This window comes from Phasianus colchicus, chromosome 1, assembly GCF_987193195.1.
Source record: "Phasianus colchicus chromosome 1, bPhaCol1.hap1.1, whole genome shotgun sequence".
Lineage (NCBI taxonomy): Eukaryota > Metazoa > Chordata > Aves > Galliformes > Phasianidae > Phasianus > Phasianus colchicus.
In genome coordinates, this window is record NC_143436.1 from 40,353,133 (window position 1) to 40,369,925 (window position 16,793).

The following is a 16,793-nucleotide window of genomic DNA, read 5'->3' on the forward strand; positions in this document are numbered from 1 at the left end:
TGATGTAGTGAGAAAACCAAATGGTTTGAGAAACAAGTCAAACTAGCAGGAAGCCTTATTCGGGAGCTGTGCAAAATGCAACTGATGCCAGTAAGTCATGGCTGCACTTCAACCTTCTATCTCTGAACTATCAGCACTGAGTAGAGAGGCTGACATAAGAAAGGCTCCTCCAATATAACTTAAACTACAATTTTTAAGGTTATTTCTCTCTGCAAATCTTAGCAGATTCTCTCATCTCTCTCATTTGAGAACAAAAAGCTGCAACAGGAGCATTCACCCTAAGAGCAGTATAAGCAGCTACACAAAACTCTGGGGTAAATAAGGTCAGCTAGGATTATTTGGCAAAACTTGCTGATTACTGCTCCTGAAATGCACGAGTGAAGATTTGCAGTTGGTTGATATCAACCACAGATGTCAGGTGAATTTATGATTTCTTCTGGAAATTGTTAAGTGTTGGGAATTTCACTAGTTAGAAATATTTTTTAAGTGATTAAGAAATCATTGCTGGGAAACAATTGACCAAATGACTTAAATCAATTGGAAGCGATGATTTCTTTTCAATTTTCACTTGTCTAGACCAAATTTCAAAGTATGTTTTTCCTAAATTATGGACTGATTTAGAAATGTATACCCTTCAGGTATGCAAGCGCTCTTCCAAATAGAGCAAATCCAGCTTGTTCTCATTCTCAAATCTGCTATGAAAGCTTCTTCAACACACACACATCTCTGCCTCAGAATCATTAAATACCCCCAGTGTGATCCAAGAAGTATGTCATAGAGACGAGAAAAAAAATTTCCCTAGGAAAACAGCTCTTTCTGTTGATTCTGGATAACGTATACAGATAAGAAATATATTTGTGTTTATGAAGAGTACTTGTGAACACTCTGAAACTCAGCAAAACAACACTGAGCTGGCTGTCCCTAGCCTCCAGTGTAACTTGCACACCTCAAGGAAGCACAGCAACTAAAAAAAAATCACGTCTGTTTTCCTTTTTAGTACGCAGGAACATAGAAGAAACGGTGCAGATAACTGTATCTGGTTAGCCTTAAGTATGCCTGAGTTCCAACAAACCTATGAAAAAAGACAGCAATAAGCTCTAGAGGTATTTGTACGTAGGCGGCTACCTAAACATTAACAGGCAAAGATGAAACAGTAAAAATTCCTACTTGCAGCATATGAAAAGGAACTAAGCCTACATATTTTACTGTACCCATATAGAGGAAAAGACACATGAGGGGCGGCAGAGCAATGTTGAGGTGAAAGTAAACAGTGACTGAGAAGAGGAAAGTAGGAAACATGAAGAAAGCTATATAGGGAAACACATGCTAGAATATAATCCCACCCCTGACCCCCAAAGAACTGCAGCCTGGCAGTGTCAGGATGAATACAGTGCAAAAACTTCATCAGGAATGAAATCAAATGAAACAAAGATACTTTTCAAATGCATATCAGATGTTAGTTTCCCTATACGTTTATTATGAAAAATTAATCAACATTTTCTCTACTAGCCACTGAATGCACAACAATTATTCAAGCTCAACATATGAAATGTTGTAGGAATCACTTTCAAAACTAACACAGTTGTTTAAAGAAAAGGAAAAGAAAGAATTTCAATTAATCAATTGTTAAGATACCAGACCAACATGTTTTGAAGTCCAACGTTCTCCAGAAACACTAGAAATAAAGAAGTGACACACTGGAACATCTGACAATAAAAATACATCATTTTTCAACCACAGATGATAATTGGCATTCTTTTCTTGCTTTTTTTATAAAGCTGATAATCTCTTTTGCATCTTACAGTGCAAAAATGATTAGGTTTGAAAATGTCTTGTTACACCTATGAGTACAGTAACTGTACCACACGATGGACTCAGTGCTCAGGACGCTTTCCTGTAGCAAATCCTCCAGTGTTATGGTGTCATCAAGATGAATACTTAGGGCTGAGTTACACTGGTTTAAAAGAAGAGCAAACAACAGCACTGAGGCAGAAAAGGAGCCAGAAGAGAAATCATGCTGCTGCACATCCTCCTCAAATGAATGCTCACCAACCAGAGGTGACGGCAGAGCCAGATGATTGTCCCTCCTGCCTTTTGCCAAGGGTAGCATTGCTGCAGGTCAGAATCTGTGATGATACTGGAGACTGATGTCTTTCTGTTACACTGAAAGTTATGAGTATGGACTTCACTTGACAAACTTATTTTTCTGCAACAGTGATGTGCTGGCATTTTTACCAGAGAAGTTTAAACCAAGATCAATTCTGAAAAACCCTTTTACTGTACTTAAACAAATATAAGCAAAGATATAATCTCTACACCATAGAATTTACCTTGTTAATAATTGAATTACACAATACTACAGTGACCAAATCTCGGTATAAAAACATTGCTGCCATAGTGCAGCTTTTAGCATCATGCAGCAGCACTGAACTCAGCCCGACCCCTCACTAGGAACTGTCTGTCCATCTGCAATACACAGCAGCTGTTCACCTGCTTGGTCCACTTCAAACTTGCTTGAAAACACATTTCCTCCAAAGGAACTCTCATTCTTCATTCAAATATTTGATGAGCAGTACCCTCATCTGCAATCAGAAGGTGCCAATAATTCCTTTTTTTATACTTTTATCTTGTCATATTTGCTGTTTATAAACAGAATTACATTTTTGACCTATGCATCTGAATTGTATCCCAGTATCTCAATCTCAGAGTGCAGCAGCCCCACATCTCTATGGATACCAAACTACATGGATTTCAAAATAGTTCCAGCTGCCTTAATCCTGCCTCAGTAAGGGATAAGAAGACTAGAAACATGCACACAGATCACAATCACTTGCACTGAAATGACGTAACTGGGAACATCCAACAAAAGACACAACTTTAAGAAAAGATAAATAGGTGCATAAATAGCCTTAGTGCCATTAGAAAACTTACTGTATGCAGCAGAAGATGATCAAGCTCAAAATAAACACATTTATGCAAAAACTTAAAGAAAACAAAAGCTGAAGTACAAAGAAGTGACAACCCATACCACACCCATGTTTTCTCCTAGAAAACAACACTTGAAACCAATACTCCTACATATTTGTCACTCAGCTGCTCACATTTAATTAACTTCAGAATTCATAGGTAAGATAACTACTGTTAATTGTTGTTGGGATACCAATGAAATCTGTGCTCTGGGATAAACAATTAAGATCTTTCCTATGCATATCACATCTTCAAGCAGGATTTTTTTTTAACCTCAGTTGCACTTTTAAAGTCTTTTTCAGCTAAAAATTAGGGCACTCTGAGCTTTGCACTAGGCATCTGTCCCTTGATTTTTCATCAGACCCAATGAATTAGACCCTTCTACTCAATCATACAGCCTTGCAGAAGGTACCTCTAAACTGAAGAATACATTACATTTACTTTTCTAAGAACAGAAAGGCAATATGCTTACAAATAAAGTCACAAATGGCAATGCACACAGTAATACCATCTGAAGAAGGCAGCTATAGAGCACACACAGTTTTTGTGCATCCTACAATGACTATCTCCCCTAGACACCTTTGGCTGAACAAAGAGGTATCAAATCAGGCAGGCCATATAATTTCTGCTAAACTATCAACCATATCTTAACGCATTTCTGCCAGTTGGTTTATATTCAAATGTCAGATCACTACTCAGCTACTGAGCAGTAAAGAATAAACTGTTCCACGTAATGACATGATTTTAAAGAGCAGATTTCACCATCAACCTAAACAACTCAATTAGTGTTTTGTTATTCCTAGGAGAGGTGTACATGCACAAAAACATACTGATAACAGTACACTGCCACGGTACATCTTCATGAAACAAAAAGCCAGTTGATATTAACTCAATGATCTTCAAGTTTGACCGATCTTTTCTATTATGGAATTTAGCTTTACCTTTGTAAGGGTCTCATGAGAGTTTGCAAGAGGATGAACTTTTCCTGATACAGAATGAATTCTATAGTTGGGGGGGAAAAGAAAAGAGACACTGCAATGCAAGCCTGTGCTCTGTTTCATCCCCTGCTGACCAATAAACAATCTTGCAATATCCTTAATCTTCTTTTTGTCAAACCCTTCTTTCAGAAAGAAACAAGGCAGCAAATAGAAGAGCATTAACTGAAACAATCTTTCAAAGCCTGCGGTGATCTTTTCCCAGCTATCAAAACAAACATTCCATCTTCACCACTGTCAAGTTGTAAGAAGTCAGTCATTCTTCTAGAAAGCTGTTATTCTGTGGCTGGAATAATTTTTCTTTCCCTGCTTTTATTCTGCCACCTGATTAGTTTTACAACATATCCTTCTGAAGTCCTATTCTCATTTCCCGAGTGGGTCATGTTAAGGTTCATCTTAGGTCCTTTTTCATTTTCATCACAGAATGGTTTGGGTTGGAAGGGACATGAAAGACAATTCAGTTCCAACCCCCTGCTGTGTGGAGGGACACCTTCCACTACCTCAAGGTGTCTAAAAAGCCATCCAACCTGGTCTTGAATGCCAACGGATGGAGCAACCACAGCTTCTCTGGGCAGCCTGCTCCAGTGTCTCACTTCCTTCATAGTGAAGAAATTATTCTTATAGCTAATCCAAGCCTCTTTTAGTTTAAAGCCATTGCCTCCTGTCCTATCACTACACTCTCTGATGAAGAGTCCCTCCTGTAGGCCTGCTATTTCTTTCCAGTAATACCTTAATACCTGCAGATGATCAAGTTAGCAAAACTTAGAAAAAAAAAGATTAGAAACTGCTTTGAAAGCTACGTTGTGGTTCCACCATTCTGAGCTACTGCAGAAGAACATTCAGCAGCACCAGCTGGCTCGGGGTCGTTATGTGGGGGAACAAGGAGAGACTTCAGCTCAGCAGAGTCAGCGTTCCACAGGCAGGTTTCTGCTTGGAGGTGTCTGAAAAGCAGCCCAGACTTTTTTTTTTTAAATGCCTGCATATCTGTGCCAACTGCTGTTGGCAAGCCAGATCAGCTCACTGATCCAAAAGAGAATAAACCTTCCAAAACCCCTGAAGGCTAGTCTTACACTAATGGTTACCACGCTGCTGTGTGATTGTTAGCTACTGCTAGAGGGGGAGTAAGAGTCCCGAGCCTGCAGAGGAGGGGAGAAAGCAAAGAGAAGAAGAAATGGCTGCCTGTTTCTGCAGTAGTCTCAAGCTAGATCACATTAAGCATATGGTGAAAATGTCTTGAATTCCCTTCATTATCCGTTGCTCAGTGAGCATTGGAATCAACGCTGTAACAGAGGCGGGAATCCCTACCATGCAGTCTATGCAGCAGTCCTTTTAAGGCAGCCAGAACTTTAAGCAGAACACCTAGATCTGAACATCTATGTATTCAACTGCAGGATGGCAGGATTGTCTCTCAGTCCCCTGTACACAGGACAACAATCACTTGTGCAGTCTTACTGGGCTGTCGCTAAAGAAGAGACATCTTGGGACAAGGGCTTGCTGAGGTCTCAGCAAACCAGTTTGGCTGGGTTCACTTACAGGCGGCTGGAGCCCACAGACACAGACAGGCGCCAACAGCAAGACAGTGGCTACTCAAAAAAAAAAAAAAAAAAGCCTTTTAAAATGAGCTTTACGCACTGGGGGAAAGAGGTGAGGCAAAGTACGAAACTTTTGACTGCTTTATATTCTTTGAATTATTCAGACAGTTAATGCCATACACATCATTCAAAATATGAGCAAAACAATTATCTTCATGTTCTGCTTTTCCTTCCCTCTCTGGGCTTATAATTCCTAACAAGAGAACAGTGTTTTTGCAGACGAATTAGTGTCTTTGGAATGCACAGCATTATCACTTTGTTAGGAAAGGATATGTTAAGTCACCAATGAGTCTGGGAAGGAAGAAGTGGAACTTTTAGCTGTTAAACACTGTGATCAAGTTCTAATTAAAGAATATTACGAGGGCTGCTCTGAAAGTAACGCTTCCTATTTTACTGCACTGGTCCACGATATCAGAGGTGGATCCTGGTGGAATGGCAAAAGAGATTGAACCTTCCCACCAATATTCCATTATGTTTTGCTGCTACGTGACAGATGGCAGTGAAGAAGCAAACTGACAAAATGGTGGCTGAAATGGAAGTCTGTATGAAGCAAAAGTGTATTATTCAATTCTTCAGTGTGGAAAAAATGGCACCCACTGGCATTCATCAATGCTTGCTGAATGCTTATGGAGACCAAACAGTGGATATGAGCACAGTGAGGCAGTGGGTGGTGCCTTTCAGCAGCACTGACAGCAACATGAAAGACATGCCATGTTCCAGATAGCCATGCACGGCTGTCACACCACAAAATGAAGAGTGTTTCTATCAGCTCATCCATGCAAATCAGTGGATTACGACCAGAGAACTGCCTATGGAGTTGAATATTGGCTTCCATGTGTTGGATATGCAGGAACATCACGAAGTTTGTCCCAGATGTTGTCACAGAGGAACAGAAAGAACACCATATGTGAGTTTATCAGAACCTAATGAACCAATAATAAGGCTGAAGGCAATGGTTTCCTGGATCGTATCACCACCGGTGTTGAGACGTGGTGTCAGCACTACGAGCTGGAGTAAAAAGAGCAGTCCACAGAGCGGCAACAAGTGAATTCCCCATCAAAGAAAAAGTTCAAGAAACAGCCCTCAGAAGGTAAAGTGATGTGCACTGCCTTTTTGTGTAGGAAAGGGGTGATCCTTATGCATTTCCTGAAACCCTGACTGCTTCACTGCACTGCTGCCTAAGATGAAAGTTCCAATTTTCAGAGTTAGTCCAGAGAAAAAGAAAACCTTTCTGTTGCAGCACAGTAACTCCAGGCTCCATACCAGTCTGAAAGCCTTGGAGCACATTGCTAATCTTTCCTAGGCTGTCCCACCACACCCACTGTATAGTTTAGGATTTGGCACCTTCTGACTTTCATCTGTTCAAGCCAATGAAAGAAAGACTGCGTGGGAAACATTTTCCTAGCAACAACACTGCCACAGCAGCTGTGAAACAGTGGATCACCTCTGTTGGTGCAGAATTTTATAAGTGCAGCATGCAGGTTCTAATTCATCACTGGAGAAAATGCAAAGCTAACAGTGGCAACTATGTAGAAAAATTGTTTAATAGCTGAGAATATGCACTATCAAATAGCATTGTTGTGCTCTTTACTATAGTTTCTATGGAAATAAATAGGAGGCATTACTTTCAGAGTAACCTATGTAGAAGCACTGTAGCAGTGACAGCCTTGGAAGCAAACAAAAATAAAATTACAGGTCCATTTCTGGACTGGACTCCATCTGTAACACAAAGGATCTACAAATAAATGTAGATCCATTAATTAGATTTCATTCATACCTTGGTTTTGCAAAACCCAGAAGAAAACGAATAGCTGCTCTCTGTAAGGTGCTGGAAAGTATTTAGATCAACTTCAAAGTGCCACAAAGACTTTGAAAGTTGACAGTATTTTGGAAATATCTACTAGCAAGCACAAATTCTGAACGATTAAGGAAGCATGGCCATTAAACACTGCCAGATAGTCACACCCATCAATTACACCAAAGGCCAATGGAAATGTGTAGCCATTGGTTGTCATTGGTAGGGAACACATTTCATCACGCATTTTAAGAAAGATTGTGGCAATTTTGTTCGTTTCAGAATGGCAAGTTCAAGTTCTAGCATTTAAAATAAGGAACTTCAGGGACTACTGATAAATACAGATGAAAATTAAATACAAACTGGAAGAAGGTTATTGTCAACCAATCATTTCTTTCAAACAACTTGATGAGATAAAGGAAATGTGAGCACACAGTTTGATGACCTCAAACTCATCCCAGCCCTGCACATTGTGTCGGAGGATGTTCCTCAATTCAAGCTATCTGCAAAGTTTCCAATACAATATTCAGTAGAAAAATTCTATTATTGCCTTAAGAGACATCTTCCTTTCTCTCTCTTTTTTTTTTTGGGGGGGGACGGGGACAAATGTGTAACTGTCAGATGAATAATTAATTCAATTTAATTTGTTTTTTGCTTTTGTTTTTTGCTTTTTTGTTGTTTCAAAAAATGCTTTTCATACATTTTCTGAATGATAAACATTCTTCCATTTTGGTAAAAATGAAAATACATTCGTAGCAGTAAAGCTATATTAAGCAGTAAAACTATACTGTAGCCTGCAAATGCTCACAAGCAAACTCAAAACTCAACCCCACGCTCACAGCTAGGCACGGTAAATGACTCACACAAAAGTACACTTTCACATGTATTTTTTCAACAAGAGAGAAATATATGCCATTTTACATTTATTTTATATTAATCTGGTGCAACACAAAGTGATGTAAGGAAAAAAGACTTTAAAATTCTGTTTCTTGAATACCACTCTGCACTATTTCCTGCAGTATGTTTGTTCTTGTCTTCTGCATTCTAAAGCGTAATGTGTTTATTACCCAATACTAATACAATATATAAGCTTTTAAATTGCAGAGGAATTCTATCATACAAATCAATTTGTTACATTCACCTGAATAGTTCTATTAGATGCGTTCACGCTTCTGTGAAAGCTAAATTTGAGGGTCCCCCCTATTAAACAATATCTTAAAGAATGCAGATACAAAATTTCTGCTGAAGGGCTTCTGCATTAGTTTGCTTCCATGTAACCGTAATTTTTCAAAGCATTTGATGTTGACATTTTAATCTATGCTAACAAACTGAAGGCAAAGAAAAATCTCCTTCATAGAAAGCCTTCTGTATAAGAAAATAGAAACAAGTACAAGGAGATCATTCTACAGAAAACCCACCTGTTTTGGCAACTTTGAATAATATCCAACACATTCATATTACTATTACTTGTAAGCTAATTCATATGATCGTAAAACAGATAAAGAGAAAGCTAGAGGAAAACTCCAAAATTGAAGAATTCAAAGAACTTCCAGCAAGTTGAAGCACTCCCAGCATTTGCAGATCTCAGAAACAGAAAGAAAAGGTGCTGTTGCTTCTTATGGTTCTTTCTTTCCCAGAATAGCCCTCCATCTGCAACCAGCTGACACTCTGTACCACACCAAACACCTTTTTTCTTGCTGTATCTCACATGAAGTATACTTCTACAATGCTGACGTTTCTCAAAGTAGAAGACACACGTTTTAAAGGAGACAGGAAGCACACTCAAGAGAAGAAGAACATTCCAAAGAAGCTACAGACTGAAATGGGACAGGAGATGCTGCTGGGAGAAGATGTTACAGAACTTGTAAGTGCACAATGCACTGGGACTGGGAATATACCTGCAGTGTGCAGCCTGCTGGCAAAACAGCAGCATGTACACATTAATACACAGAGAGATGATCAGCAGTTCTCTGAAAGCACAGAGAGAAAGGAATGATCCTACACTGATTAAACAGGCACCACGATCTCCTATTAACCAGGGAGTGATTTTCTGCCATTTCCATTTACTGTACAGAATATGAAATGGTTGCTAATAGCAAATGGATGGAACATTTAGAAATAACATCTGAATTGTAGGATGATGGTGTAGTGATTCAATTATAAAGCAGTATGAGCAGAAATCTTTATCAGTCTATAAGACAATACATTATCCATCTCAGTATAATTCTGTGGAGGTCAAACAAGCACCAGAAGAAGCTTAGAATTAACATTTAATGATTCACTTTTTTTCTTTCTCTCTGAAAGCAGAAAGAAGGTTTCACATCCTATTAATGGATCTGCAAACTCCAGCACAACATATCCTGGTTAGATCTCACAGGAAAGCTCTGGTTAGTGATCAGGCAAGAGTACCTTGCATCATTAACAGAACTTCTGCTTTCTTTCCTCCACTTTCCCCCTACCTCTTTTAAACCTAAAAAGCAACACGCACAAATGCATGAAGAATATTAAAGTTGCAAGTGTGTACATATTCAACACAGAGAGGACATACTTAGAGTGAGAAGTTCCCCATAATATGCTGTGAACACATAAATGCCCTTCATAGCAGAAAAGATGCCAATTTCCTAACTCCATGTCTTACATACAATTTTTGACTTTGAGAAATGAAATCTTGAAAAAATAAAGTATCCTTTGTAGTGCTGATTTTTTCTTATGATTTCTAAAAATGTACACATTGTAAACAAAATCAAAACATTAACTACATCAGCATATTTGGAGGATTTTACAGACTATGCTGTTCTAAGAGTAAAGTTCCACTATTCACATTTGAGGGAAGCCCTCAGAACACCCAAGGTGGCAGCAGAGAAAGCTAAAGCAGATTGCTGAGTCCCCAGTTTTACAGGGTATACAAAGCTGTGCATGAGGTAAAAGTTTTACAGAAGGAAAAGAAAGGAAAGCACAAGTCAGACTCTCCTTGGTTGCTTACTAATAAAGCTGGAAATACCAGAACACATTCCCTGATCCTTTTTTTCCTCTATTTCCTTCTAAAAAATAGAAAATGAGCAGAAATCATTGTACAAAAATAGCAGTCCACATCATAAGGGACACAGAAATGTCAAGCTACTAGCTGTAATTTTTTTTCAGAACTTTAAATATAATCTCCATAATTTATCCAAAGATCCAATCTATCCAAAGAGCTCCTTTTCTTGAACAAGAAAATTTACCACTAAAAATGATACATATTGGGTTCAGCCACAGACACACACACTTCTGCGCTTTCCAAGAAAGGTATATTCTTAGCGGAACAGATGCTGAATCCAGTGCGTGCCACACACCAAACAGAATTCCTAATGCATGGTAATTTCTTACACAACCCTTTCCCCTTCCCCAAGTTTTGCCTGAGCTGCAAATTCTGTTGTCAATTTTGTAAACCATTTGAAGCTGAGCTCATTACTGGAGGGGTAGTCAGAAGGAAATCTAAATCTCTGGGCCATTCCAGATCTAAACTCTGCTCCATTTAGGTCAGGTTACCCCTCTCTCTTTGATGTACGTGGGAAACAGTTTCAAGAGCCTATCTTTAAAATTCCTTGCACCTTAAAAACCCCGATCTTCCAGCAGCTTAGATGTCCCACATCCTGCAGGATTATACTCCAATAATCTCACTTCTTTAAAGTACTTTTCAGGAAAGTATGTGAACAGGTCCTCTCAAAGAATGAGAGAATAAAAATCACTGGAACCTTCAGAAATATTATAGGTTTCAGATTACTAAGGTTTCTTATGGACAAGGGAATGACTGCTCCTTCCTCCCTGCACAACTGTGTCTAACCTAGATTGCAATGCCAAATAGAGAACATTTACTCAACTTTTTCCTATTATGGAGAAAGGCAGGTGTTTTACCTCTACTATACTGAAGAAAGGCATCTATTATCTCAGTTTGTAGGGAAATTCTTGTCATAGTATGGCCAACAAGTCAACACTTCCAACATGCATGCAAGAGAGATTACAGCATCAAACATCTGCTTAGTGTAGAAAGGCAGATTACAGAAGTCAGCAGTCAGTGTCTGAGTTACATAAAGAATACACAAAGCACTTCAATCTTTGAAAACCAAAAAATAAAAAATTCCCAGGGAAAATGAGAAACAAAAGAATCTCCAGAATTCCTATTCCCTTAAAATTCGAACAACCAAATCTCTCACACTCACCAGACAAAAAAAATAAACCATCTCCTGAAGTTACAATTGCCATCTTTTTCAATTGTAATCAGTACATCAGCGTAACTGCATGATAGATTACTACCCTACATTTGATCCAAACCTTACACTGGATCAAACATGACACAGAGTTTAGCAGAATTAGTGAAGTCTGCATATACCCAAAGGGTGTTTGAAAAACGCCACTACCCTCTTTCCTGCAAGAACAGCATTCTGAACAACACATGCCCCATGTTTTCTCAGATCAGTCGTTGCTTCAGGTTAAGAAATACAACCTCCAGAAAAAAAATGATATTAATGCATCTTCTGTGGTCCTCAACAGGCTTAGAAAATAACGTCAAAACCACTCCTGGAATTCACTGCCTTGTAAGCTTTAACTGATGCCGTAACAGGCATCTAACTTCAACAGTAAGATTCTGTTCTACAGCCAAAATACTTGGCAGAAGTCATCAGTTCATACCACACCTGAAAAACAAAAGTTTTAAGACCGGAAATACAATTGCAAAATCTCCTACACACAGACATATCCTGGGATAATGTTTCAGACTACAAACAGAATGTAAATTAGAACTTCCTCCCCATGCCTCCCCCCAGCAGTGAAAATCATTTCTGAAAATCACCCAACAGTCTACTTGTGGTACCCCTCCAACAATACATTAGTAAAATGCATGTATTTGAAATATAGAGGAAAAAGCCTTACTCTGCTATATCAAGATATCCACAGGAAGCAGCTGCATGTAGAGGTATCCAGCCTTCATTATCTGGTTGATTAATATTTGCTCCATTTTCCACCAGAAATTTCACCATATCTACGTTATCATCTATACAAGCCTATAAAGAAAGAAAGATGTAAGAAATAAGTTCAGATTAAAGTTGTTTTTACAATATTGTGCATCTTTAAGAAACAACTTCAGAAAAAAATAATTGCTTTCAGGTATGACGTGGAAGCAAGCTTTATCTGTTGGGATTTGACAGCAGGACAAAAAGAACTGGAGAAAAAAACACCAGTTAGAAATTTGTCAGCAAATCCTTTAACACAATAATTTAAACAGAGTTTAACAAAACCAATGAATGTAATTTCCTCAGGTAAACTGGTTCTGTTTTTCTGAAAACACATTCAGAGCTACCAGTATAAAGTCATTCCCTTTACCTAGCCCCCAGGCTCTAGCTCCATCCTAGGTCCAGCTTAGTCGAGTGAAATATATTACAATTGCCAATAACCAATCACTACACCATGAAGTAGAATTATTGTAGTCAAGAGATGGGGAGCAGTTTTGTAAACAGTGCTGTAACATGGTTTTAATTATAACGTAGTTCAGACTAAGGAGTGTGGAAGGGGATGCTAGATTGCATTTCAACAATACCCTGCTGTTTTCTACTGCAGCATGTTCTATACCACCATACGTCTTTTAACAGTCTTTGAATCACTCTCGTTTGTAAGCTTACTTGAGTATCAGGTCAGCATATTGCAAAGATATTATCTTTTGTGCACATACTATACCTTTGGAGCACACATTTTCATTACCAAACAAGTAGTGCTGCAGACATGTACAACTACTGGCACTCTCCAGATCCCCATCTTGACTGGCTCCTATTTTGCCTTTCTTCTCTGCGTTTGAGTATTTTTCTCACAGGGTGCTCAGTGCGTTTTCTTGCCAACTTCCATACTGCTGCCCTTAAAAGGGCAGAGTAACACAGACAAAAGTCCCTCTGCACTTCAAGACAGCAAGGACTCAAAACAGACTCCACAAGATGGGTATTAATTTTTTTTTTACCTTAATAAATCATCAGTACTACAAAATGAAAAGACTGAAACGAGAACTGCTACTACCAGGCTCCCAGATCCTTCCAGAGAATTATCTATCTCATAAAAATGCAACTAAGGTATAACTCTTACTTTTTAGCGTACTTCTACAACAATCAGGACTGAAAATTACGTTCTCCTTTACTACTGTAAAAACCACAGATTTCCTTATTTAAGCAACTGTGCTTTCCAAGACGAATCTCAAAGCTTTCCCTCATTCTGTAGTGCTGAGGCAGCAGTTAAAATATACGGGAGACACACTGCTGTCCTGTTTAACCAGACAAACAAAAACAGCAAGAAATTATCCCTCTTTGACCCCACTTGCTTTAGTAAGGTATGAACTTTAAGCTTCATTTAGAATGCAACAAAGAACTGCTTTAACAACGTCTCATCTGCGCTTCTTCATCAGTAATCTTTCAGCTGAACTGCAACTAGACTGCAACAAACTGCTTGCATTATTTGTTCTTCAATTAAAAACAAACACTCAAAGTAATAACTTTCATAAACCTAAGTTCCTCCCTACCTTTTCAGATACTCTTGAAATGTGCCTTCTTAAAGGATTTTCTGGATTATCTTTTTAGTAATTCCCATCCGTATAATCAGCAATTCTTTCAATAACTGGTTTATCAACATACTTCAACAATAAAGACTACCAATTCCTCAAGGATACTGCCTTCATTTTCTTCTAGTTATTATCATCAGCACACAATGCCCACATGGTATTAACAAGTTCTTAAATAAAATAACCACCTTTCTTTGCAAGTCATTTTGTTACTTAGAATGGAAGGAACTAATCGTAAGATGTTGTAACAGATCAGGAAGAAAAGCAGTTCAGGAAACACAGATGTTTACACTTCACAGAAACATTAGCCAAGCCATGCTTTACCCATGTATTACACCATGTTTTTCTGGAAAAAATGCTATTTGCTTGTCCACAGGTATCCTACCTATATCATCATATCCACCAGTTTATCATATGCAAAATAAAATCATATCAGAAGAACTCACAACTTCCTGAATGCTGTTAAATTCAGATCTTTCAATATTACATTTCAATATGCTACATACTCATGTTTGTTGCAATCCTCCAAAATGCATAATATGTGAAAAAAGGATATCTTAAAATTGATCGGCACTATTAAAAAAAGCCAGACCGTGTGTTAGTGACACAACCTATCAAAGAGCAAAGTTTGCCTGTTTTTCAATTATACGTAAGAAAAACTGGCAAGAACTACTCATAAAAATACTGTTGCTAAGTGAATCAAAAGCTTACATATGCAGCACATTAAAAGACATATGACTAAGTGGCTAAAAATATTTGACCAAATTTGGGCAGTTTATTGTGCCATATATGGCAAGAATCAGGGGAGCTCAAAAGGACTTCAAACGTATTACCACAGATTGCACGTTCATGACAGGCAGAGATAAACAACCTTCAAGACTATGTATATTGGGATGAGAGAAGAACAACTATTAAGATAATAAAGGAATTTACTTGTATATGCAAATGGCAAAGTACTGGCATTGCTAGTGATCGCATTTATGTCGTTTAAATAATGTTTCTCAGAACTTACTATCCAATAACAGTGTTATTACAGGACACTGGGACTCACAGAAGCTGACGCTGAGGAAGTGGAAGACGTTTGTCTAATTGAAAAATATATATGACTTTTGAGTTTCTTTAAACAAAGATTACTTCAAACTAAGTCTTGTACCTGGAAATTCGTACAGGAAACCCGCTGTGGACTCCAAGAAGGCTATTACCTATCTTAAGGCAAAGAAAAGCAAATGATCTGCTGAAGAACAGTACGTAGTACGCCCTATTTACCGCTGTCCCCAGAGGTGTCTGATGGACCCTCTCTCATCCTCATCACTTGCCATGTAAAAGACAATTTCGACTATCAGCAAGTACCTTAAGTCAGAATGTCAAGAAACAAATGTTATTAAAGAAATTTTATCTCCTTGGTTTTCCATTTCTATTCCGATTGTCATCGTATTATCTCCCTGGTCCCTTCTAAGAGCAGTAATTATCAAGTGCCAGAAGTGCCTCTATTGTTAGAGAATGACATCTCAGCCCCAAAAGGAAAGCATTTCAGAACTGCATGATAAACTTAAAGTGACAGGCTCAGAAAAGTCTGCCCTTCTACACCTCAGTAGGCCTTAATCTAGAAATTGTTAAAAAAGAGAAAGCAATGTACATACAACATACAAAAAATAATAGGACTTCCACTGATATCAGAGTGAATTAAAAAGATAAATTCTCATGAATGCATCTGGCAGTCTTCTCACAGAGTACAGGCATAGGCCCTCTTCATCTATGACTGCCACGGCCCTTCTAGGATCCATTTCCCTTCCTGGCTCCATCTCTCCTTCCCCAGTCTCTCTCCAGGGCCCTCAGTTCCAGCCCACAGACTCAGTTACTGCTAAAGCCACTTCCCAGTGCCAGCCCAGCACCAGAGCATGCACACCAGGCCTCTGGGCCCAGCAGAGCAGAGTGGGGATTTCCCCTCTGCCTCCTCCATTTTATGCTGTCCCTCAGCCCAGCTCCCACTCTCCTCTGATGTGGCAGAAACACAGTATTTCTCCATTCACTCTTCTGTCAGTTCTGATGGAAGTCAGCCTGCAGGCCCTAAACTCATCAACAGCTGGACAGTGCAAACAAACAAATCTCACTTCCTTTAGTGACTGATTTAGAAACTAGGCTTATTAGTCATAAAGGAAGCAAAACAAAGCAAAGTTGATGGTACAAAGTCCGCCTACCTTTTCTGATTAGAAGAGACGAAATCACAAAGGAAATCTATTAAGGCCCAGGAACTAAAACTACTTTCTCTTTCCACAACCCCCTGCAGCCTGGACTGCACAGAGCAGCAAAGAACAAACTGTCCTGGAAACAAGATGCCTATGTGAGGCAAAATGATGCTTTAGAAACTTGTCCCAGAAATACTTTCTGATCGTTCATTAAGGAGTAAACAGAGGCCTGCTGAACACACTGGATTTTAACAGTTTCCAAAAGGACTTGATATCCCAGTGTCAGCTGCATGTGATCAAGCTGGCTGTCTTTACAATCAGGAGTTCAGAGGTGAAGGGGACAGACTTAAGTGAGTAGGTAACCTTAAAAATAGATGGTTTTAAAAAAGATCTCTAGTGTGTCATGTCCCTCAGTGAATATCCATCTTAGGAATCCCCTAGGCAGCACTCCTCCCTCTCAAAAAAACGAGAAAAACAAGTCTGTGTTTATTAGAGAAAATTAAGGCAAACCTTGGAGAGAAAAACAATCAGTTAAACAGACTACTATCTTACATACACAAAGTAAAGCTATGCAGTATCTTACACTGAACTACAATTTTACAGCCTTTAATCAATGATGAGATCTAACGAGGTAATAGTTTAAAAGTTCCATTTTTTACCATTACTTTCTAGAAAGAGACTACA

The 16,793-nt window shown here is 38.7% G+C and overlaps 1 protein-coding gene across 3 annotated transcripts in view; it reads right to left on the bottom strand.

Moving 5' to 3' along the window:
- Positions 1-16,793, bottom strand: part of PPP1R12A (protein phosphatase 1 regulatory subunit 12A) — a 124,297-nt gene that overhangs the window by 67,120 nt on the left and 40,384 nt on the right. For all 3 annotated transcript variants that reach the window (XM_031589665.2, XM_031589664.2, XM_090139175.1), the window contains exon 2: positions 12,258-12,388. In XM_031589665.2, coding sequence (XP_031445525.1) covers positions 12,258-12,388 — 131 coding nt within the window. The remainder of the gene's footprint in view (positions 1-12,257; positions 12,389-16,793) is intronic.